The sequence below is a fragment of the Ambystoma mexicanum genome, chromosome 5p (assembly GCF_040938575.1).
Source record: "Ambystoma mexicanum isolate Mex_15411 chromosome 5p, UKY_AmexF1_1, whole genome shotgun sequence".
Lineage (NCBI taxonomy): Eukaryota > Metazoa > Chordata > Amphibia > Caudata > Ambystomatidae > Ambystoma > Ambystoma mexicanum.
The window spans coordinates 851030232-851056955 of NC_090930.1; the positions used below are offsets into that span (position 1 = coordinate 851030232).

A 26724-nucleotide genomic window follows, 5' to 3' on the forward strand; every position below is an offset into this window, starting at 1 on the left:
GAGATCCAGCATTTCCTGAAGTATAAGAGATTTCACTATTTGAAGAACCCAATACAGAAGTAACAGTCTTTCATATTCCCATGTAGGCAGACAATGTATTATGGCAGGAGAGTCATTGTCCCAAAGAGGGGAGTACTCCCATTGAGGTTCCATTTTCCTAGAGCCCTAGGGAGGGTCTAGCTTAGCTGGCTCACCTCCCTAGCCTCAAAGGGGATGGGCTCCCCTATGGGGAGAAGGGACGAATAGTCCAGATTCTTCACAGCTATTAAGGGCGCTGGGCGGAGCCGACACAGAGCCATGCTGCACACTCTGGTTGCAGGAAAACATACGAGTTGAGCATTCATACCTTATCACTGACATTTTTCAGCATTTAAAGACTTTACTTTTTTACAAGCAATTACCCTGAACTATTTATTTTTTTAATTAAAAAAAACACTGATATAGACATATGAATATAATTGTATACATAAATAGGTACTCTGTAATCGGCAAAGCGTACTGCAAAAAGGCAGCTCAACATGCAATGTTAAAATATACCTAGTCTAAAAAGTATACAAGGCGCATGCTTTGTCTGCCAATTCAATTCTAGTCCATATTGTGAATGTAAAATGGGCAAAGAAGAACAAGTTACTCTCTTACCTGGTAACGTTCTTTCGATGGGATGGTCCGACGACGTATTCCATATCTATGACAGTAATCACCACAGCTGTGCTGCTTCGGAAAATCTTTCGCCGTCTGCGTCCTGCGTCGATGATGTTGATACGCCGCCCTCGAGGACCTCCTCCGACGACCGACGTCACTGGATGCTATAAGTAGGATGCACAACGCCCGTAGCCTCAGTTGTAGTTTTTTCCCCAGAGCGTGTGGCACCAGTCTTCTGCCAGTCTGACCACACAAAGCCTTGCGGAAACGTAAGCTGCAATCTCATAAGAAATTCTGCAGCGGGGACGGCAGGGAGGGAGCGATATGGAATACATCGGACCATCCCATCGAAAGAACGTTACCAGGTAAGAGAGTAACTTGATCTTCGAGGGGATTGGGTCCTCCGACGTATTCCATATCTATGACAGACTCCCAAAGCAGTACCAATGCAAGGAGGTGGGAAAAGAATTTAGAATACAGAAATTTAGAATGCCCAATCAAATTGCAGAGCAAAGGATCGGCTTGCCAAAGGCCAGATCATGCCCACGGATGGAATCTAGGGAGTAGCGACGTACAAAAGTATGGACCGAAGCCCAGGTGGCTGCATCACAGATGTTACGAATAGGAACACCCCTCTGTAAGCAGTAGAGGCAGCCATACCGCTGGTAGAATGGGCCCGCAAGCCGATCGGTGGTTCCTTACCCACCAAGCGGTAACATTCAGAAATTGCCAGAATAATCCAGCGAGACAAAGTCTGCTTAGTCACAGCTTGTCCCAAACGCTTTACAGCGTAACCAATGAAGAGTTGATCGTCCACCCTGACCCGGGACATGCGTGAAATATAAAAGCTTAAAGCTCTCCTAGGATCGAGCCTATGGAGCCTCTCCTCTTCCTTACCAGGATAAGGAGGAGGATAAAATGCCGGAAGAATAACCTTCTGGCCTAAATGAAATTCCGACACCACCTTCGGAAGAAAGGAAGGATGAACTCTAAGGACAACCCTGTCCTTATGAAATACAGTGAAGGGTGGCTTAACTGAAAGTGCCTGTAACTCACTCACTCTGCGAGCGGAAGTGACCTCAACCAAAAATACAGTTTTAAGAGTTAACAGTCTCAAAGGGCACGAATGCAAAGGCTCAAACGGAGCACCCATCAGAAACTTGAGGACAAGGTTCAAATCCCAACCGGGCACCTGGAAAGGTGACGGCGGGAACACATTATTGAGCCCTTTTAGAAACTGAGAAATTAAAGGGATTTTAAAATAAGTACACTCTTCAGACGAGCGCTTAAATATGGACAGCGCCGCCAGGTAACCTTTAACGGTACCCACTTGCAAGCCCCTGTGGGCTAAAGAAAGCAAAAAAGACAAACCACAGGAATGTCACATGAAAACAGATCCACATTCTTAACCCTGCACCAGTCGCAGAACTTTCTCCAACGGCACATGGACTTTATTGCGGGCCTTCTGGCCAAAAGCAACACCTCCATCACGTCTTCAGGGAGGTCCCAATCCTTATACCTCAACCTTTCAGAAACCAAGCGTGAAGGTTGAGGGATCTGACCTCTGGATGGAGAACCTGACCCCCTCCCATGAGAGCAGATCGTCTCAGTAGGGAAGACGACGTGGTGGGCAGATGGACAAGTCGAGAAGGTCCGGGTACCACGTCCTCCGGGCCCATCCCGGAGCAATGAGGAACATCTGGGAAACGAACCTTCGTAACCTCCGCAGCACTTGTGGGGTGACGAAGACTGGAGGAAACACGTACAGCAGTGGGAATGACCACTCCACCACGAACGCTTCTCCTAAGGCTCCTCTTGGAGGGAATTCCCGCGAGCAGAACCTTTCGCACTTCCGGTTGACACTGGAGGTGAAGAAATCCACTTGAGGGGTTCCCCAAAGGGTGAAGAACACCAGGAGAATCTCCTGAGCCAACTCCCACTCGTGAGAGATCGCGCTCTGCCTGCTCAGAGTGTTCGCCGTCTCGTTTTCGTCTCCAGCCAGATGAACTGCCGAGATCGAAATTCCCTGCTGGATTGCCCAGAACCAGAGCTGCATCGCCTCCCTGCACAGAGGAAGTGACCCTGCCCCCCCCTTTTTGTTGAGGTAGTGCATGGCCACTGTGTTGTCCATCAGGATCAGGACATTCTTTCCTCGCACAGTCGGCAGAAAAACCTTCAGGGCAAGCCTGACGGCCCTCGGCTCCAACAGATTGATATGGAGTCTGGCGTCCGACGGAGACCAACGACCGCTGACTGTCAACTCGTTGGCATGAGCTCCCCATCCCGTGAGGGATGCGTCCGTCACGATCGTCACCTCCGGCCAGGGTAGCCAAAATGGAGCCCCCTTTCATCAGATTGCCTTCGACGGCCCACCACAGAAGGTCCTAGGCGACCGAGGACGGCACCTGAACAGGGTCCGACATCCTGCCGGAGGACTGAGACCACTGGAGCTTGAGTGCCCATTGCAAAGATCTCATCCTCAACCTGGCCTCTGGCACCAGAAGAATGCAGGATGCCATGAGGCCGAGCAATCTCAAGAACTCGAATGCTGGGAGATTTTGGGCATGCTGAAACTTGTGCACCATCTGCTGAATCTGATGAGCCCTCACCTGGGGAGGAAAACACTGCCCCAGGGACGTGTCGAGCACTGCTCCGATGTACTGGAGCCTTTGAGTTGGCGTCAAGTGGGACTTCTTTAAGTTGAGGGAGAAGCCCAGCTTGTGGAGGGAGTGGCAGGTAACAGACAGATGATCCAGGACTTGCTCGGTAGAGCGTGCCTTGATCAAGCAATCGTCCAGGTAGGGGTAGACGTGAATCCCCCTTTCCTGAGATGCGCTGCCACCACTACCATGAGCTTAGTGAAGACCCTCGGGGCGGAGGTCAATCCGAATGGCAGGACCCAAAACTGAAAGTGCGAGTCGCCAACCGCGAACCTCAGGTACTTCTTGTGCCTTGGATGGATCGGCACATGAAAATAAGCGTCCTTGAGGTCGAGAGACACCAACCAGTCCTGAGGTTGAAGGGCCTGGAGGACTTGAGAAAGAGTAACCACCTTGAACTTGTCCTTCCTGAGGAGTTTGTTCAAAATCGTGCAAGTCCATGATGGGTCTCAATCCCCCGTCTTTCTTGGAAATCAAAAAATAAGGGCAATACCATCCCTTGTTCCTCTCCGCTACAGGCACCAGTTCTATGGTGCCTTTCTCCACCAGGGCTTCAACCACCTGCACAAGGAGCGGATCCGGACTCTGCAATGAGAGATTCCCTGGTGGATTGTTGTGAGGCCTCTGCCGAAAGGGAAGACAGTAGCCTTGGGCTATGATCTCCAGAACCCACACATCTGAAGTAATGGCACGCCATTCGACAAGATGCTGCGCCAGCCTTCCCCCAACCGGCGAACCATGGGACATCGCCTCATGACTGAGCTGAAGCGGCTGTGGCGTTGCCTGAGGGCAAAGAGGCAACTGCCCGAGCGGCCTTGGCACCTCGAGTACCTTGCTTTCCACCTCTGGCACTCCTATGGTGGCCCCTTTGACTGGCAGCACCTCTCGCTTTACCAAAGGATGAGTAATAACGAAAGGAACCTCCCCTCCATTGCTGTCCCCTAGGACGAAAAGGCGGAGGTTGGCGAACTGCAGCGCCCAACGACTTCTCTGCAGCTTTGGAGGTCTGCAACCTCTCAAGGCTCTCGTCAGCCTTGCTGCCAAAAAGATGTTCACCGTCAAAGGGCATGTTGAGGAGCCGGGCATGCACATCAGGAGCAAACCCCGACTTCAGCAACCACGCAAACATGCGTATTACGGTGCTCGCCGCCATGGGCCGGCTGACGCAATCTGCCATGTCCAAACCCGACTGAACGGCCTCACACATGGAATCCTTGCCATCCTGGACCATAGCAAGAAAACCATCCCATTCGTCCCCTTTGGGAATATGTTCAGCCACTAAGGAAACAGTTCCACAGAGTGTGCGTGAAACGTGACAAGGTACATCCGGAGTTGGCTGCCTGAAGAGCCATACCCCCTGAAGAAAATACTTTCTTCGCCCAACCATCAAAAATCTTGTCTTCCCCATCAGGAGGGATGCTAAGATACGACACCTGCTTTGCTGGGGCCGTAGCCGCCTGCACCACCAAACTATCCGGAGTGGGGTGCTTGGTCAAGTAGCAGGGATCGCTACTGGCTGGGCGGTATTTTCACGGCAAAGACTTGCCCACTGCCGGGAGACTCTCCGGAGCAGTCCGAGCTGCCACCACCACCCCCGAAATGTACTCAAGATGGCAGAAAGTGGGAACAGAATGGGGAACAAAGCCATGCTTGACCTTGGCCAGAGCCTTTCTAAGGGGTTCGACCGTGCCCCGGGATACCCCCGTCGAAACAGCCTCGAAAGGCGTCGAGTGAATTGGCGTTGACACCAAACGCAGTGCCGACAGCATCGACGGCGTCGACACAGGCCTCGAGATCAGAGCCCCGAGCATGTCCCTCAACATCCTGGGCGGCGATGGCGTCGACGACTTCCTCGGAGGCAGAGCCTCGAGAGAGTCCCTCGACGACCTCGGCGCCACAGGTGTCGACGTCTTCCTCGAAGACATCACAGGCTCACACGGTCTCGAGCGCGTCGAGGACCAGGACCTGGAACGGGCGTGACTAGAACGATTCTCCTTGTCCGAGCGGGACCGCTCCCGCGAATCGTGCCGATCACCCGAGCCCAAAGGCGTACGAGCGGTGTCTCTAGACCGATCACGACCGACCCCACTCGGAGGCGCGGATGGACCAGTGCCCTGCGATTCGAGAATCGCTAGCATTTTCTTACCAAAAGAAGCCCATTCCTCCAGCATCGCATGCTTGGTGGGATATGCGACTGGCAGTCGACACAATCATCCGTGTCATGGGCCTCCCCGAGGCACCAGAGGCAGGCGTTGTGCGAGTCTGTCACCGACATCTTGGACCCGCAGTCCCCGCACTTCTTGAAGCCCGGACGCGGGGTGGAAGAAGAGGTAGACATCACGAAGGACTTTCACAAACGAACAGGTTCGAAGAACCGAAAGAACAGAAACTCCAAAGAGTCGAGGTGCGCCGAGATCTCCGAAGCGAACACGTTCGTGGAAAAAAACGGAACTGAGGCTACGGGCGTCGTGCGTCCTACTTCTAACATCCAGTGACATCGGAGGAGGTCCTCGAGGGCGGCGTATCAATGTCATCGACGCAGGACGCAGAAAGATTTTCCAAAGCAGCACAGCTGTGGTGATTACCGTCATAGTTATGGAATACGTCGGAGGACCCAATCCCCTCGAAATAAGTAATTATCTGAGTAAACACTTTCAGGTCACACCGTCTTGTAGAGAAAGGTTCAATGCAAATTAGTTCACACAGTTCAATAGTCTTTTGCAAATTATGAACTGTGCACAAGTTTTGTATGGCTGAGATAGATTTTGTATTTATGAAAATGAAAAGTAAATAGTTTGATTTACTCTAAATACTTTTGTAATTTTTTAAATCTTTTTATTGATTTTTATCTGCTTCGGTTGATTATCACAACCATTCAAATTTACATATATATTTCACAGCGTATATATCACCAATTATCAAATGCGACCTAAAATCAACAATACATGAACAATTAATTCAATAAAATGTGCTCGTTAGAGACTGCCCGATTCAGAATACTAAATGTTTCATCATTCCGCACTGTTATGAATTTTGCAACCCCATGTGTGTTAAAAACCAGCTGCTTTTAAGAAATGGTACTGGCCTCCTCTTACAAATGGCGGTATTACCACATGGCGTAATACTGTATGTCACCAGAGAAATCCAAGTTGAGACACAAATGGGAAATACCTAGTGTGTTTGTAGAATTCTAAGTATTGTGTGAAATTATCAATTGAGGTTACCGCAGGTAATACCGCCAAACTTCTAATGAGGCCCTAATTCTCACACACATCAAAAAGTGTGCACTTTGCAATGTGATTAATGTGCTACTGCCATATAAATACATTTCAATGCTGCACCATATCATTTCACTGTCTAACACAACTATTCTTTAAATGGAGGTTGGATAATTTTCTTTAACTGCGCAAGAATGTATACTTTTTTTGTAGATAAGGTGGCTGAAAATGAATTCTTCATTAGTTTATCTGATTAATGTGCCTCTTGACAACCAGTCGAGACATGAACATCTATAGAAGACAAAAAATCATACTTAAGCTATGCTATGCTATATTTACCACATGCTGCAGTTCATGGCGTTGCTCAAGTTCCTCCACAACTTTATCAACCTAAAAAATAAATAAAAAATGCATTCTAACACAATGTATGGCCTGATGTGTTTAGATTTTAAATGTAAACATTGAAAATCATTTTCAGATAAATACAGTGACGCTTGTCCTACTAATATTCAAAAGGTGAAACACATTATCACAGAATTTGTTAGAGAATCAGTCTGCTTACAACATGCACGTGGAAGGAGTCCAGCCAGGTAAATATGAACATAAATTGTATTCAAGATCCTTCTTTTCATTCTCACAGTGAAATAATTGCATTTGATGCACCAGGACAAATGATAATTTTCTTTATAGAAATTATATGCATTTTCTAAATACACAGGCTTTGTCCGACCACCAGATAGTCAAAGATACTGGGCCCCAAGTAAAACGTGCTAGAGAAATTAAATCACGTTTGTTACCTCTCTGCAAGTTCCTGGGCGTTATCCCATTCTTGGCCTGCGTCTGTCCACGTTCCCACCCCACCTGCAGCTCTTCAGCTCCATTTTAATTCAATGTAAACAACTGATTGAACAAGTGGTCATAAGATAAGATTGGTACTTAGGAAGGCTGTTGGCAATCGGAAGGATGCTAAAAACACAACTAATCAGTTGAGTAAGTAATGTTTCTCTCTCTCTTGCATCCTGATCAAAAGGCTATAGTTCATGACAAGAGATTTCCAAACAGAAGTATATTTCAAAGTTAGAAACGCAAAGGTGAAAGCCCTGCTTCCTGAGCAAATATTTCAAAGAACAGATTCAAACAGTTGAGCACAAATCCAGAATCAGGCTAGTGCTTTAAAGAAGCTTATAGAGAAGCTGGCGAGTGGTCTTTGTCCTGCAGATCTTCCTCGTAGTGGCTCCATTGTCAGTAGCCACACACAGACTTGGCACAGGCGAGATGTGCCTTAAAGGTATCTGAGAGTCTTATCTTGGACTCTCTCCCTACAGTGTGCTGTGCTATAGGCAATCAAATGTGCAAATTAAGGATTGGTAACTTTTTTGCTTGGAGGAACCACTGTAGATCGCTTAAAACAAGGAAGAGAGACATTTTCTTAGTGTGGTCTATGGATCAATGAAGAAGGAAATGCACGTAATACCGGCCAAAATTGTCATCAGAAGGGATGTGCGTGCGTGGGAACGTACGCGCCACTAGACCCAAGAAGATTTCAGCTAACTGGGCAATTATCGGCGAGATCGAGGAACCCGAGGAGCCTAGCTGCATGGATACATTGTATCCAAAATGGCGGCGAACAAAGGATGAGCGGCCGTAACTGCAGTACGGATAAAAGCGCACCGCACGTTGCTGCCCTGCCACAGAGAAGTCGGGCCGATCCCCTGCTAACGGCCTGGAGGGAGAATTACACGCGAAGCCGAGGTTGCTTTCCTCGGCCACCAGCTGACTCGATGCGCGGCTCCTGCTGCCTGCAGAAAACGAAACAAAAGCATCGGGGGCCTAAAATGGAAAGGCGCGAGTAATGATGAACGAGATAGATATAATGTAGCAGCAGAGGACGTGAGGAGCGTCACTCAGACCATTGGCTGGCGTGTTATGCGGGGAAGCCGAACGCATGGTGAGGCTCCGCTGCCCAGCTGAACAAATAGAACGGCTGCTGTGACACGGAGCTGGAAGTGGATGCGGCGAGCTCAGAGGAGGACTGGAGGCCCTGCAACCAGCATTATGTATGCTGACATAACACGGGGAGACCAACGAATGGAAGCTTAAGCAGGAGGCCCATGAAGGACTGGCACACGACTGGAAGGGAAACACTTCCCTTTGTTCTGGAAACGTGGGGCTCCCCGCAGGCCATAATTGGAACATTGTAAAGAACGAACGTGCGCCGCACTACAGCGAGGGGGACTCATGGACCCAGAGCTCTTGGCCCCTGACGGAGCGCTAAATGGGGCATAATTAACAGGTCTGCGCGGAAGGGTGAAAGCGCAGGGATATGCCACATGGACTTTGGGATAGTGGCTCACAGGGATCTGATGTGAGGACCCCACCTACGACAAGACCGAGAAGGTGAGCCAGCGAGAATACATGCGAGAGGCCAGGGGGGCATGGTGCACAGAACTGTTATGCTGGTAGGTGCTGCCCAGTGGTACACTGAAGTGGGATGTGACAGTGCGTAAACGCAGCCGGCACCACAGTATATGGTGGTGCGCGGGGAAGACGGCTGAGGATATACCCAGCGGTGCACATTGCGCAAGAGCCCAAAAGTCAGGGGCAAGCGATATAAGGAGTTGCCCCCCGCGATCAACAAAAGGAGCCAATACGTGGGAGAGCACAACCCACTCCAGGAATAGCCCGGCGAATGTAAGCCGGTACGGAGGCTCTCCTGGTCAACTTTCTGGGCCCTGGGTGTGCGTCGGAACAGAAGTGCGGAGCAGACACGTCAGAGACTAAGCGCCCACAGGCAAGATGGCGGGAAGAGGGACCATAACCAAGAGCAAGAATAAACAGTCCACGATGGAAACATTTGCCAAGACGCAGTTGTCTCCAGCGACCACGGCACTCAAGGGAGCGTCAGGACCGATGGAGAGCGCCATAACGATCGAAAACCACCAGATTTTAGCGGCTATCACGGAACTAAAAGATTCATGGGGGCTAGCGATGGCTGACTTGCGCATTTCCCTGGAGGCCAAGATAGATGCAGTGGGCATCGATGTCACCTTGCTGAGGCAAGATGTCAGGGCGTTGGCGGAGAGAACGAGCTGCTTGGAAAGTGCGGTGAAAACCAACACGGACACCAGTAGCAGCAATGCAAAGGAGGTCCACGCGCTGAAACAGCAGGTAGCTAACCTGGAGAATCGGGCGGAGGAGGCGGAAGGTAGAGCGAGGAGAAACAACATTCGCGTCGTCGGACTCCCAGAGGGAGAGGAAGGCCGAGACCCCACAGACTACATCGAAAATTTACTCCTGCAAGAAATCGGGGCCGAAAAACTCTCGCAAGGTTTTACTGTAGAGCGGGCGCATAGGGCCCTCATGAGGAGGCCACAACCGGGGGCTCCCCCCCGGCCTATCATAGCGAAAATACTGAACTATAAGGATCGCGAGAAGATTTTGGAATACTTCCGCAAGGGTGGAACCATTGAGAGAGCGTCGTGCACCGTCACGGCGTATCCAGATTACACGATGCTGGTCCAAAGGCAGCGATACAGCTACGTGGCGATCAAAAGAAGGCTACGTGCGGTGGGGATCAAATATATGCTGCTGTATCCCACGAAGCTAAAAGTGATACATAAGAGCAAGATGTTTCTTTTCCACACGCCCGAAGAAGCGACGACCTGGCTAGACCTTCAGGGGTGCCCGGAACAGGAGGCGGATCAGGCGCAGGAGTAACACGATAAGTGGCTGGGACATTACATGTGGCGGGACATGATGTGCAGTGGGTATCCATTAGAATTATGAGTGATGACTATGGCTGAGGGGTATTAATGGGTACGGGTGGCACCTGAAGCAGATCCCATGGACTTGAGCGAACGCAAGGACTTGAATATAGCAAAGAGGATAGACATATGTGGTAATTGTACAGTTGTGTGTGTTGAATTCTTAGCAAATAGGAGCGGCAGAACGCGAGCACCCTACCCCTCCCATACTAGTCTTAGTAGGCTAGCCAGTAGGGCGGCCTTACCCCGCGGAGCACTGAGTACAGGCGGAAACCAGAAAAGTGCTAGATGCGGGCGAGCCTGAGATCCAGGGATGGAGCTGGGCAACAGTTGGGGAGGGGGGAGGGGGGGTTGGGAGGGAATATGGGGGGTGGGAGGTGTGGGGAGTTGGGTGTGGTTGGGAGGGAGAAGGGGAAGGGAGGAGTGTCAGGGGTGTGTGTAGTTAAGGGGAGTTTGAACTGGGATACAAGCCTAAACAGACAAAAATGGGTACAAACAGTTGATTGCGTTGCAGAGGTGGGGGCGGAAAACATAACGGGCCATGGGGGACCTTAAAATGATTACGTGGAATGTTAGGGGTCTAAACAGTTATTTGAAGAGGAACAAGGTTATGCTATACTTGCGACGACAAAAAATAGACATTGCGTTATTACAAGAGACCCATCTGACAAGCGAGAGACTGGGAATGATCAAGAAGAAATGGAAAGGAGTGGTGGTGGGCTCAACATACTCGGCTTATGCTAGAGGGGTCCTTATCTGGGTGGCCCCACATGTCCCCTTTCATGTGTTACAGGAAACTGCAGGAGCGGACGGGAGAATGGTAATACTCAGGGGCCTGGTAGAGAACAGAGAGATAAGTGTAATCAATACATATGCTCCCAATCAGAATACAGCGAGGTATTTCAGAACCCTGAGTGCTACCCTGGGTATGTGTATGGGAAGTGCGGTACTATGGGGTGGGGATTTTAACTGCGTACTAGACCCAAGGGTGGACAGATCAGACCAGAAAATGGAAAAACCCGCCCCGGCGGCACGGGTGTTACAAGCACTGCTCAGTGATTTTGACCTGACCGACGTATGGAGAGCGAAGCACCCCCGAGAAAGACAGTACTCTCATTACTCGGCCCCACACCAGTTGTCCACCAGATTAGACTATGTCTTTGCTACGTCAGGCCTAATAATGGAAGTGGTGCAGGCGGAATATAAAGCGAGAGTCCTGTCGGACCACTCGCCCTTGATTGTCACTTGGCAGTACTGCCCTCCAAGAGCGAGGATCCCGACGTGGAGGCTCCGAGCGGAAGCGCTTAAGGAACCTGTGTTCAAGGAAGAGTTTAGGGACGAGATCATAACCTACTTTGAGGAGAACACGGGTAGTGTAGACTCAGCGTGCACATTGTGGGAGGCCTTTAAAATAGTGTTGAGGGGCGTGGCCATAGCGAAGTCCCACAGTCTGCAAAGCGGTATCCTGGCTGATTTACGGGAGGCTGAGAGGGACTTAGAAAAAACACAAAGAGAAGAGGGCGATAATGGTCCGCATGCGGAGCGGATACTTCAACTTCAACAAACGTGTGGAGAGCACTGGGACAGGTTGTGTAAACTGAATTATAGGAAATACATAGAGAGGCAGCACGCGGGTGGTGACAAAACAGGACGGCTTTTAGCGTGGTTATATAAGAGCGAAACCCCTAGACCCACCATCAGGGCGATAACAAGGGAGGACGGTAGTGTAGTGGACACCCAGGAGGGAGTTAATCAGGAATTTGCCAAATATTACAGAGAACTATATGGGGATGTTGAAGAGGATAATCAAGAGAGGCTAAAAGAAACACTCGAAGATATAGGCCTACCAAGGATAAGTGCTGAAGAGAGAGAGGAGCTGGATGCACCAATCACTTTAGAAGAATTAGAGGCGGTGGTGAGACAATTGCCTACTAGTAAAACCCCAGGGGCGGACGGGTTTCCGAGCGAGTTTTATAAAGCATACATGGCAGAGGTGCTCCCTCCGATGCTGAACATGCTAAATGAGGCGTTTGAGGCGGGACAGCTGCCGGAGTCGCTAAGGGAAGCAATTATAATTCCGCTCCCTAAACCAAATAAGCTTGGGCACAGTTGCGGCTCCTACAGACCACTATCAATGCTGAATCAAGACAGCAAGATATTAACAGCCGTTTTGGCGAGCAGACTGCGGAGAGTCATAGATAAACTCATACACCCGGACCAGACGGGCTATGTTCCAAACAGAAACATAACTCATAATCACAGACGACTCCACCGAGTCCTTGAATGGGCGGGGCGGAATGAAGGTGATATGGCAGTAGTGTCCTTGGATGCGGTAAAGGCTTTCGATTCTGTTAGGTGGCCATGGTTGCTGTCGACGTTAGAGGAATATGGGATGGGGCCCGGATATGTCAGATGGGCAAAGATGTTATACAGTGCGCCGCTCGCTAGAGTTAAGACGGGTGCAGTTATTTCAGAGAGATGGCGGTTAAGCAGAGGTACTAGACAGGGATGCCCATGGTCCCCTATGTTATATATATTGGCATTGGAACCGTTGGCTATATACCTCAGACAGCAGTATGACACCATAGGCATTGAAGTGGGTGGAGAGCGACACTTAATCTCTTTATATGCAGATGATATGTTATTGTATCTGAAGCATCCCGAGGAGAACCTCCAGTATATTTTAGAGGTTATGGATCGGTACGCGGAGCTGTCTGGAATAGCTGTGAACCCTCAGAAGTCCGTAATTTTCCCGTTGGGTAACTATAGGGGACTCCTTGCAGAGCAGTTGCCGGTATTGCAAGCCCCTTGGGCGGTTGACACCTTTCAAAACCTTGGGATAGATGTGTATCATACGGTTGAACAAGAACACAAGCACAATACGGAGGTAGCTGTGGGAAAGAGAGCACAGTATGCAATTTTGGGGAAAGCTGCCGCTAGCTATGATGGGGCGTAGTGCAATGCTTAAGATGGTGGTCCTGCCCAGACTCTTGCATTATTTTGGGAACATTCCATACCTCATACCTGGGAAGTTTTTTGCCAAACTGAATAGCATATGCAGGGACTTTTTATGGCAGGGAACTAGATGCAGGATGGCATTGTAGAAACTGCAAAACTCTTATGAAAAAGGGGGGATACGGCTCCTCAACTATGAGGCCTACTACGTGGCGAGCCAACTGCAGTATGTTGCTAAATGGCTCTCGGATGAATGCACCCCCGAATCCGGATTGTTTAGAGCAGACTGTGCCCCATTTTATTTAAAGGAAGTGATCTGGTTGTCCGAAACAGATATGCAAGGGCGCCCCAATATGTTGATGCTAGGGTGGTGGCGCGCGAAATTAAAAAGACTTGGCCCGAAACTGTCCTCGAAGCAGAGCCGGACGATATAGTAGACACTATATATGACATAACAGAGGGAGGGCATGAGATCTCAAGGTTGTATGATATGCTGATGCTTAGGATAGGTAAAGAACCAATGCAACTCCGATTAGATTGGGAGACTGAGGTGGGAGCCCCAATGGAGGATGGGATGTGGGAGCGGGCTTTGTGGTATCATCAGAAGGTGTCGAGAAACGCTAGGTTGAAACAGATACAATTATATATTACGCATAGAGCGTACATGACACCCCTGAGGATATCGAGGTTTAAAAATGCAGGTAGACAGGCATGTCCCAAGTGTGACGAAGAACAGGCTGACATGACACACATGTTTTGGTCCTGCCCTGTGGTTGGGCGCTTCTGGGGCGAAATAGCGGCGAGACTGGCAGATAAAGGAGTGGCACTGGTTGTAGAGTCAGCTTGGGCCTGCTTATTGGGGGGGTTCCCTAGATCGCAGAAACTGAAGCATGTGAACAAATTGAAAGACTTGGCATATGTGCTGGCTAAGAGAAGGATTGCCATGGGGTGGAAGGCCTGTCATAAACCACAGGTGGAGATATGGTGGAAGGAATTGCAAAAGTGGGCGGAAGCAGAGACAATGGTATGGCAGGAGTCCAGTATAAGGGAAGGGGAAGAAGAGGTGGGAACCCTGTTGGCTTGGAAATCATTGATAGCGGATTTGTTTGGAACGATGCCAGACCTGGCGGATTCCAATGGAGAACGGATCCCACCGTGCAGCGTAAACACAAAGTGAACAGACTTGACGGGCTCGTAGGGGGGGTGGGTTTTGGGGAACGGAGATCAAATTGTATAATGAACACATTCGAAACTGTATTATGCATCTTGTATTATATATTTGGTCTGTATTGTTTTGTTGGTTGAAATATAATAAAAAACGTTTAAAAAAAAAAAAAAAAAAAAGGGACGTTATGATTAAGTTGCACTAGTAAAAACCTATGCAATTCAATGGACAAACGTTGTTACAGGGACGTTATAGTTACAGGTAAAGCCGAAAAACCCCTGAAATTCGCCAGTTATGGTAAGCTAAGCTACCATAACACGCGCTACCACAGTGAACTGCAAGGACTAGCACCCATGATATCAAAGATGACATCACAAATGTAATTGATGACATCACTGATGACGTCACACGTGCATTTAGTTTTCTTGAAAAACATCCACAAGGGATTGTCATTGTAATGTTGGCAAAAACTATCTGAGATCATTGAAAAAAAGTATCATGAGAAATACTTCATTAACCAATACATTGCTATAAACACCATTGCATTACACAGTTCTTTCCAGTACATGAACCAAGTCATGTAGAAACGTAGGCATTGTCTGCAGCATGCATCATAGAGGTGCAATATTCAAGATCCTCCCATGTTGGACAGTAACATGATGAATGCTTTTGTGTCAGACTTTTGTGTATTGTGAAACTTGTAATAAGTAGCTAAGAATGCCTCACTACATAACTGTACTACTAAACACAATACATAAAGAGACCACAAAGCATACAAATATCAGCATATACAGGGAAAGTAAAAAAAAGTACCAGTATTACCATAAAGTGTCCATAACCTAACTGATTATCTTCATGCACAGAAATGATTGCTGTGTTTCAGGCTTGCTTCTTCCCCCATGTATATGTATCAAATGATGTCACTGAACGCTAAAGAACATTTGAGAAGGGTAAGATCTAAAAATATATTCCTTTTTGAATTTTTAGTTCCTGACTGTCAGTGAAGAAAAGCACCTAGTGTACATATGTCACTGAACAAAAAAAGAGGGAGTCAGACATGTGATGTCATCTTTGATGTCATGGGTGTTAGTCCTTGCAGTGCACAGTGGTAGCGTGAGTTATGGTTGTTGGGCTTACCATAACTGGTGAATTTCTGGGGTTTTATGGTTTTACCTGTAACTATAAACATCCCTGTAACAACGTTTGTCCATTGAAATACATAGGTTTTTACTAGTGGAACTTAACAATAACGTCCATTTAACAACGTTGACAGTGAATATACATATGGAAAATACTTTAGTTGCAGGGACGTTAAGGTGAGACCTCAATGCAACAAAACCCCTGAAATTCAGCTAAAGCCACCTTAACTTTGCACCCCGTTGCGGAACCGATGCCCACTATGATGACATCACTGATGACGATACTTATTACATTACAACAGGAACTGGCATTAAACATGGCTTTCAGCCATGGTCAGTGTGCATGGCCAAATATATTTTAACACATGAATGGGTACTAGTCATGGCCTTCAGTTATGGACAGTGGTCACAACCTTCAAAAAATGTGCACTGAATATTTTAAAACACTAACAGGCTGCCAACCATAGATTTTGGCCTTTGAATATAGATTTTAACCGTATCCACTGTATATTATATACACAGGTCAGGCACTAGCCATGGACTTAGCACAATACTCCAGTGGCCACAATCTTTGGCTGTGCCCACTATATATATTCTAACATAGAAATAGGCCACTAGCCATCGCCTTTGACCTTGAGCAGTTTGTACATCTTTTGGCCATGTCCACTGTATATTTAAAAAAAAAAAGCAATAAGTGATGGCCTTTAGCCATGCCCACTGTGTATTATAAAACACTAACCAGCCATGGTCTTCAACACGATATTGGCCAGTGGCCACGGCCTTTGGCTGTACGGACTGTATATTCTAACATATTAATGGGCACTACCTATGGCCTTTAGCCATGGCCACTGACTACAGCTTTCAACGGTGCCCACTGTATATTTTTAAACAGTGATGGGATACTAGGCATGGCTTTTAACCATGAACATTGGTATTTTTTTTACACTAACCGACCACTAGCTATGGCCTTTGGTGCTGGCCAGTGACCCCAGCCTTTGTCGTGGCCAAGCCCACGGCCTAAATTGTTATCAAGGTAATCAAAGTTTACATGAGCTAACTTAAAAATTATGTTTAATTCCATTATTGATGTAATCAGTTATATTCAATGTAATTTGTGATATCATCAGTGATGTGATCTGTGATGTCATCATTGTGGTCATAAGCTGTAAAACAGGGGCTGCAACGTTATGGTGGTTTTTGCTGAATTCCGAGGTTTTGTTGCTTTAAGTTCTCATCTCAACATCCCTGCAACCAAAGTTTTTTCCTTGAATTTCAAGAGTTTTGTTATTCCATAGATGAAGCGCTTCCAGACCACTAGCCATGGCCTTCGGATTGCAGGCTTTGAGAACTCACAATGTTTTTAGGCAATGCATAATGTGATAAAATGATTTGCCATGGACCACACACTTTGGTTAAGCAGTGTGCTCCAAGCTCCTTGTTTTATGTCCGGTCTCTTGGTGACTTTTGTGATACACCGCACCACCCCAACAAATCACATTTAAGCACCCCAGACAGAAATAAAATGACCGGCTGCAATAATAACTTATGCCCAGGTACGTTCTGCACATATAGTGAAAATCAAAAGCTGGCACCCATGAATATACGCAAAGAACTGCTTAGCTTCAAAGAGAGGAAGGGGCCGGCCCCCTCAGGCCATGTTGCTCTAAGTGGTCTTATAACTTTGCTTCACTTACTAGTAACCATGGCTTGACAGGGCGGACCTTTTCCTCACTTTGAAGCTAGGCAGAGCCGGTCATGGTTACTGCATGGATGGGTCACCAGTGATTATTAACCCCCGATGTCATTGCAGCTCTAAAAATATCTATTTTTTTAAAATTAGTTATAAAAAATTGAAGGCTTTGAGAATGCCCAATTTTTTAAGTTAATGCCCTGTGCGATTACATTATTTGCCGAGGATCACACACTTTGGTTAAGCAGCGTGCTAGAAGCCCCTTGTTGTATGGCCAGTCTCTTGGTGACTTGTCATACATCGCACAACCCCAGCAAACCGAATTTAAGCATAACATAAAAGGGAAAAAAATGATCAGCTGCAAAAATAACCATCTGCCCAGGTACTTTTGTCCCCATAGCAAAAATCAAAAGCTGGCACCCATGAATATATGCACAGTAAGTGAACATATATCTTAAAGTGAAATATACATATGTAGTTCAATAGACTTACTCCTTAGACGAAAGTGCGCAAGACAAAATAGCATTGGACTTTAAAAAAAAGTAATGAACACCAGAAAAATAACCCGAGAGGAAATCTTCCAATAAATATTCTGGCAAAGCATAAAACGTGCTCACCTTTAAAACCCAGAAATCTGTTGTGAAATATTCCCTGTATAACAAAATCCCAATACAAAACAAGTGCTTGTGGTCTTGTGAGTACGTTTCTGCACTGAGAACATGATAACCTGAGTAAAATCCTTGTAGCCAAATACATAAGCAATCTTGCCAAACTCAAACAGAATTCAAGGAGTTGCGTCCGCACTCTGGAGGTTACGCTGCCCACCCACCCACGTGTCCTTTACTTGTGCCCTGAAAAGCAGCCACAATCAGGGGAAATAACTGCACCAGTGTCCGGGATTGCAAACTCTCTTTCCACATCGTGGCCAAATACTCATGACTTACTTGGCCTCTCATTAGTTCCCCTCCCCACCCCATGCCTGGCTTATACCAATACTCTGCTTTATGAATTTGAAAATTACATACCATAGTGTCACTCAAATATAAAAATCCTTATAGAACTATGTTAGGCAAAAAGTGTACAACTGTAGCAGTATTTCCCCCCATCTTGACAGACTAGGACTACCAAAATGCAATTCAACAAAAGAAAAAAGGACTGACAGTGGCACGGTTTAAAAATTTAAGGCAGATGCTGTGTTTGATGAGATTTTTAAAACTAGGAAGACACGCCATTTGGGACTGTGGACGGTCTACCATCCATGCAGTAAACGGGACCAACCCTGCTTAGTTTCAAAGTGAGGAAGGATCCGGCCCCCTTAGGCCATGCTGCTTTAAGTGGTCTTGTAAGGTGGGCTCATTTATTAGGCAACATGGCCTGAGGCTTCCTTGCTTTGAAGCTTAGCAGGGTCGGTCCTGGTAGCTGCATGGATGGGAAATCTATTTTTTTTGTTACTATTGACAGGGATACCACAAATACCAGAATCCAATTCAGCAAAAGGCAAAAAAATTGTCTATGGAGTGCAAAACTTTCAAGGACTGACAGTAGCACGGTTTAAAATAAAAAATAATTTGATTGCCCATCCATGCCGTAACCGGGACTGACCCTGCTTAGCTTCAAAGCAAGGAAAGGGCCAGCCTGTTTCTCTAAGTGGTCTTGTAACTTTGGCTCATTTATCGGGCAACTTGGCCTGAGGAGGCTGGCCCCTTCCTCACTTTGAAGATAAGCTGGTCGAGCTTTACTTGCATGCCCGTGCTTGAATAAAGTTCTTTTAGAATTTTGAGTAAATCATATGGACAGCCCTTTTCCAATTTTCTCCATCTAAGGCCTGGCTGATGTTTACGCTAGCTGCGTATATTTTCATTTTCTTATGCTCAGCTTGTTGTTTTAAAATGAGCAGATTTAGATTACATCAACCTCTTTTACAAATCCAGTCTGTCTTTTATCAAAGGAAATCAATGTTTTTATCCATTCTTTTAATCTTTTTCCGGATGACAGTTGCAAAAGCATTTCCCATCACATCGAGTAGGGCGATTGGCCTGTAATTATTGGGCGTGTTTCAGTCCGTCTGTTTGAAAATTGGGATTATTATGCCTAATTTACAGGATTGTGGCATTTTGCACTTTTTGAAAATTGTATTAAACAGAGTTTTACAAAATTCAGCCCAGTGTTCAGGGGCCGCCTTCATTAACGCATTCGAGATGCCGTCTGGCCACGGTGCACAGGACTTGCTACTTTTTTAAAAATTATATCTAGTATCTCATCTCTTTCACACAAAATCTCCCAGGTTTTGTGTTGATCCCGTTTTTCTGGCCCTTCAGGTGGAACTGATGTTTTATTGAATAGATTTTTGAAATGATTCACCCACACATCTTCTGATATTGGATTAAGTAGCCGTGGCTCAGCTGTTTCTCTTTTTTCGTTCATTAATTGCCAGAACTTACTTCCATGTGGTTCTGCAAGGGCTTCTAGCATACATTCAGCATCTTTTAAATCCGCTTGTAACACAGTGATATATTGCATTGCTTATTGTGTAACTGTTACTTACATAGATGTGTGAAACCTTTGTATAACTCCCTATTAACCCTCAACAGTGGTCTCTGACCATTTATGACCACAGTTACCACATTCTTTATTGTAATATTGTAATTGTTTCCTGTTTTATTGTTGCATCAGCATTAGACGCTGTTAGGGAGAATTCTCTGGTAAGGCTAATTTCCCAAACCTAGTGAGTCCCCCAGCAGCTTTGCTGGATTTTTGGGGTTTGTTTTTTTCACCTGCTAAGAGTGAGACTCTTTCTCCCACTCTTAGGCATGATTTGAGAGTGTCCTTTGACTGTGTTTTATGGGCTATGGGGTCTTTTACTCCATAGGGCTTCATGTGTTTTTGATGTGTGTTACACACCCCCCTCAGTGCAGTAACACAGGGGTGTCATGGTGACCCCCCACCATAGACTCCATACCCTGGGATTGACTACTGTCTCCCAGGGCATGTAAAGTCACCATTGGCTTTATTAGTCCCAAATTATTAACAGAAACCAGTACAAACCATCATATTGTGGACGTACTGGTCGGGGCAATCCAATTGCCCCGGGGTCTGTTAGTCGAGGGGGCACGTCTCTGTCCCCCCTGATCGAGTTTTGGCTGGTGGCAGTGGAAACTAATTTTTATATTCGACTGCAAATATTTTCCTATGGGATTTTCCCATTGTTCGAGGCTACCAACTTTAAATATTTAATTCTCATAGCCTCGAACATACCGCCGGTTTATTTAATTAATATTAATTCTCCGGTTGGTATTTTTTGCCAAGACTCGATTCTAAAATGGCGTTTGTGTTCTCTTCTGTGACTCCAACCCAAGTCGAGCCGATTGTTCCACTTTTTGGCAGGCTTCTCCACAGAAGCCTCCAAAAGTGGTGCCACTCTGTCTGGGTACCACAGGGGGTGTGGGAGAGGGTTTAGTCACCCTGGACTGAGTTACCTTGGTAACTCAAGTCACACTCTTGTGTGATTGGCCCAAGTGGTGAGCCGGCCGGCTCACCACTTAGCATGTTTGATTGACAGCTAGGCTGAGTGAATGGGGGTATGCTGCATAAAAGCAGGGCTTTGGGGACTGGAACTTCAGATGTCGCCACGGGACCCGAGAATCCGACGAGGGAGAAGCTGAGCCGACCTACCACGACGACACCACCGGTGGAGCCCTGCAGAACCGACTCACCATTTCCCGACGACAGAGAAGATCTCCCGGCTGGAGAGGCTTCTTCCGCTGACTGGTGGGCACAACCAGTTTACCTTCTTTTCTTTGCACCCCAGACTGGTTTGTGGTCGAACTGCCCGTGCCAAGCACCCCGGCGGCCGGATAGCCACTTACCACTGAACCGCGAATCAACGGACCGCTCCTTGTACCTGAGAAACTCCGCGGCTGGTTTCTTCCCTGGCAGTGCAACAGACTCCTGTCTTCCTCCACGACGAGATCCTCTCTTCCCCCGGACGAAGCACTGACTTACATCCACTGCCAGGAACAACTGCCCCCGCTGGAGTGTTCTCACCACTTTAAGGTACCATGCCCGCCAGGCCTCCCTTTCTAAAGATTGCTACAAGGTAATAATAACCCCTTAACCTTCTGGACTGGGCTGGCCGCCTTGACCATCTAACTGGTCCCTTTCTCTTGGTCCAACTCTTTCCGAACTGATTGCAAGACTTTTTGGCACTTTGAACCGTGTGACCTCGGACACATCTCGACCGGAGCCTCTTGAAGTGGGTCCGGCCTTGTTAACTTTGACTTTACGGTTTTAACCTGCCTTCTTCTCCTACTGTGTTCTTCCGAAAGTGTTGGGATCTGTTTCTATCTTTGCTCTGCCTTTCTCTCCCTTTTAAACCGATTGATAAGAGTGCCATCTACTTTAAGCGCTCACCTCTGTCTGAAAATAAGTGGGGCTTTACTGAAGACTGGTTTAACTAATCTTTGAAGGGAGTGTATATCTTTTAGTGACCGTGTTTGAACTGCTTGATATTAGTGCCTGTGTGTTTTTCTAGATGTGGTTTCAAATAAATAATTATATCTCTTTTACACCAAGCCCTGGTCAGTGTTTACTTGTTCTATTGTGTTCTCTTGACCTATTGTGAATACTCTGTATACTGCCTAACTCTTCTTGAGGGAAGTCTGACTGCTCAGCCACAACTACCACGTGAATCTGTGTGGTACAAACTGCTACCAAGTGGGTTTACTGCCAAACACCGGTAGTCTTAAATCTTTTGCAGTGGTCCCAGAGGGAACTGCACAGGTTTCTGCCCAACACATCTTTTAATCGGGAACTCCGCAGCTGGTTTCATCCCTGGCAGTGCAACGACCTCTAGCTTTCTTCCTCGTCGAGATCATCTCTTCCTCTGGTCGAAGCCACGACTTGCCCCCGCTGGAACGTTCTCTCCATTTAAGGTACTGTGCCCCGCCTGGCCTCCCTTTCAACGGACTGTTCAAGGTGTCCCGTAAATCCTTGCCTTTCCAACTGGGTTGGCCCTCGACTTGCTAAATTGTACCTTTCTGAACTGATCCAACCTCTTGACATTTTTCTGCAAAGACTGAGTGCATTTCCACTGTGACACCTTGAGCATATTCCGCCTTGCTCTCTCCAAGAGTGGGCCTGGATGAACTTTTGGCCCTACAGTAGACCCTGCCTTTCTTGACTTGCTGTGGTTTCTTAAAAGTGTTGGTATTGTGTTGTTTCCCTAATCTGCCTTTCTCTCCCTTTTTAAACAAATTATTGGAGTGCCATCTACGGTTACGCGCTCACCTCTGTTTTGCTAAAAAGTGGTGTGTTAACCTAGACTTGTCGAATAATTAACTAGGGAGGTGTATATAATTATAGTGACTGTGTTTGAACGTGCTTGCTATATTAGTGCCAGTGTATTTTCATAAGTGTGTTTTTAAATAAATAATTAGATACTTTTATACCAAAGCTCTGGTCAGTGTTTGCTTGTGCTACTGTATTTTTGGCCCTATTGTGTATACTCTATATACTGTCTAACTTCTTGAGAGAAGTCCGACTGCTCAGCCACAGCTACCAGGTAAATCTGGGTGGTGCAGACTACTACCAATTGGGTTTACTGCTTACTCCTGTAGTCTTAAACTTTTTGCAGTGTTCCCCAAGGGAACTGCACAGGTTTCTGCCTAACAGACGCATTACTGTTGTTATACCTGCAATAATGTATCACTCCAGACCACACCTGGCAGCGCCTCCACCGCAAACCACCACACTCCACCTCACCCTCCTCTCTATCACACTGCCCACACTCGCACTCAGGACAATTAGCGGGATGTCTCTCACACACACACAAAACTCTTACCATCACCAGACTTCAACCAAGCACCTCTACCCCATACAAAACACCCAGCCAAGCCTTCACACCACCAACCTCAAGGACCAGACCTTGCTCCACCCCAGGCTCCTCAGACTTGGAGCACGCACCAAATCGCACACTACTCACCGCAGCAATCCACCTACTACTTACCTCAGAAACCTCAGACTCAGCTCTCGGACCTCGACACTATCTACGCACTCACTTCATCCTACCCACCAGTTTCCCAACTTACATCCACACATCCATCACACCGCACACAGCTCTAAACTCTCCCATCCACCCAGTCGATCACCCACCACATACCCCGGCCCAAACTCCAGCACACACGCCCATCGACCTCTAACACCACTCGACACTTAACTCAAATGCACACTCATCAACGCCCGCTCCCTCTCAGCACATGCACTGGATATCAATGACCTCATCATCACTCACAATCTTGACCTACTAGCCATCTCCGAAACTTGGCTCCATGAAGCATCAGGCCCATCCATCTCCCTTGCTCTCCCTCAAGGTTACACTATCCTGAGACAGGACCGAAAGACATCCAAAGGTGGTGGCGTAGCCCTCATCTCCAAGCACACCCTTTCCATTAGACTCTGCACCAACAGTGGGATAACAATGCTGATCTACTCACTGCCAAAATCACCCCCCCCCCCCACCAACTGCACCATTAACATCTTTATGACCTACAGGCCACCAGGATCTCCACCAGACTACCAAAAGCACCTCCTCCAAACCATAGGGAATAACCTAAAAGGCTCAACCTAAACCATCCTGTTAGGTGACCTGAACCTAGGCCTGCATGACCCAAAGGACAAAGCAGGCACCACACTAGTCAAGGAACTATCTAACATTGCGTTTGACCATAAAATCACGGCAGCAACTCACTGCAAAAAAGATCCATTGACTGGATCGCAGACCACAACTGCTCCTCTTCCATTACTAATATTTCAGCCCTCCTGTGGACAGACCACCACTGTATTCATTTCTCTATTCCCACCATCCCTACTGGCAAGATGCTCTCATATGCCCCACGGGCCAAAGTCAGAAGTTTGAAAAAAACTCACCAAAATTAACCTCACACCTCTCCTCGACATCCCTGAACTTAAACATCCATTTACCAACGACCCCATCTCTCTGGCCAACACCTATACCCAAGCCATTGAGTCCATAGCACCCCTAGAAGAAAAAAAAAAAAAAAAAAAAAAAAAAAAATCGAAAAAAAAATCAATGCAATCTATTGCATGGTTTACGGAAGAACTATCTATGTTAGGGACTAGTAAACGCCGAGCTCTAGCAAAGTGGCAATCCATGCCTGATAAATCCTCTCTAAAAGAATTCAAAGAAATCGCATCCTCTTATAAAAAAAAGCCATATTCTTATCCAAATCAGAATCATTCAACCACAGGATCTCCAAAGCCAGCTCCAAATTTAGGGAAATATTCTCGATCTTCAAAGATCTCATAACCCCCGCCTCCAGACCTGATGAAATCATCAAAGACGAAGCCTGGTGTTCCAACATTCAGGCCGCTCTAATAAACAAAGTCAAGCTGCTCCAAGAAAAAATATTAGCACAACGCAAAACCTTTCCCAATCAGGGCACCTCACCCCCACCTAATCCTATCGAACAAACCCCTCTCTCCCTATTCAGGAACGTCATTGAGACGGAAGTCGTAGACCTCCTCAAACACATCAAACCCTCCACATGTAAAGGGGACATATGTCCCCCGACCATCATTAAAGAATGCACAGACTCACTGGTCCCCAACATTACAGAATTCATTAATGCCTCATTCTCCTCTGGAATTGTACCACAAAACTTAAGAAGCCTGGATTCGCCCACTCAAAATAAAAACCACCCTTGACCCCGCCTGCCCCAAGAATTACCGCCATATCACCACCGTCCCCTTTCTCCTTAAAATTCTTGACAAAGCTGCCCACAACCAAATCTAACACTACTTGGAATCCCATGCCATCCTAGGAAGAAGACAATCAGGTTCCCACAAAGGACATGGCACAGAAACTGCACTCCTAGATTTAAAGAACCAAATTACCAAAATAATGAATAAAGGCAACGTTGCCATCCTGCTCCTCCTCGATCTCTCCGCAGTGTTTGATCTTGTCGACCACGAAATCCTCACATCCCATCTATCGAACGCACCCCACTTCTCGAATAAAGACTCCTCATGGATATCCTCCTTCTTAGAAGGAAGGGCCATGAAGGTGTATTCTGAACATGCCAATTCAGCCCCCACCACCATCAACTGTGGCGTCCCCCAGAGATCATGTACTGCACCTACACTCTACAACCTGTACACCAAACCTCTCTGACATGCTGCATGCGCTCGGCATAGCTTACACAAACTTTGCTGACGATACCAAAGTCGTCGTCCTCCTCACTGGTGAATATGGCAAACATGCAGAAGTCCTCTTCCAGATATATGCCACCATCCAAACTTTGATGGCAATCAATGGTCTCTGCCTTAACGGGGACAAAACCGAGATCATCATTTTAGGCCCCAAGGAAACGCTCCCCAAACTTAACCAAAAATACTGTCAGTTCACCATCAACAACACAAAAATATCAGTCTACATATCAGTAAAGACCCTTGGAGTCTACTTAGACTCTACACTCTCAATGACAAGACAGGTCAGCGCCATCTCCTCTGCCCTCACCACCAAACTGATATATGCTATAAAACCCTTTCTAATCACCCAAAACTGCCTCTCCATCGCCAGAGCTACCATAGGAGCCAGACTTGATTACTGCAATGCCCTTCTTGCAGAGACCTCTACAAAAAACATCAACAGGCTACAAATAGTACGAAACAATGTGCTCCGTGCCATCCTACACATCCCCAAAAATGACCATATAAAACAGGCCAGACAGGATCCCATTGGCTCCCAGTTAAGGAAATTATTAACTTTAAAATCCTCACTCTCACACACAAATGCATCAATCTCTCCGTTCCATCCTACCTATCTGAAACCATATCCAAGAACAGCTCTGCCCGCCCTAAAAGGAGCCACCACGCCAACCAACTCCGAGTAGCCCCCATAAAAAGAGCCAACGTCAGTGGCATTGGCTTCCCCTACATAGCGCCCAAACTCTGGAATGCCCTACCCAATGCACTTAGAGCAGAACCTTCTCTACTTTCCTTTCGCAAATCCCTCAAAACCACGCTATTCATTTAGCCTCACTCTACACCTCAGGCCCCCCAGCTACACACGGCCTGCAATACTTTAATCCTAACAGAAGAACAAGTTACTCTTACCTGGTAACGTTCTTTCGATGGGATGGTCCGACGACGTGTTCCATATCTATGACCGGTAATCACCACAGCTGTGCTGCTTTGGAAAATATTCGGCGTCTGCATCCTGCATCGATGACGTCGATACGCTGTCCTCGAGGGCCTCCGTCGAGCTAACGTCACCGGATGTTATAAGTAGGACCCACAGCGCCCCTAGCCTCAGTTGTAGGTTTTTCCAAGAACGTGTGGCACCAATCTTCTGCCAGTATGACCACAGAAAGCCTTGCAGAAACGTAAGCTGCAATCGCATAAGAAATTCTGTAGCGGGGCAGGTAGGGAGGGAGCGATATGGAATACGTTGTCGGACCATCCCATCGAAAGAA

At 47.2% G+C, this 26724-nt stretch overlaps 1 protein-coding gene across 2 annotated transcripts in view; it reads right to left on the reverse strand.

The window, feature by feature from the left end:
- VPS41 (VPS41 subunit of HOPS complex) overlaps positions 1–26724 on the reverse strand; it is a 1668740-nt gene that overhangs the window by 362277 nt on the left and 1279739 nt on the right. For both annotated transcript variants that reach the window (XM_069613279.1, XM_069613280.1), the window contains one exon: positions 6860–6910. In XM_069613279.1, the coding sequence (XP_069469380.1) occupies positions 6860–6910 (51 nt within the window). The remainder of the gene's footprint in view (positions 1–6859; positions 6911–26724) is intronic.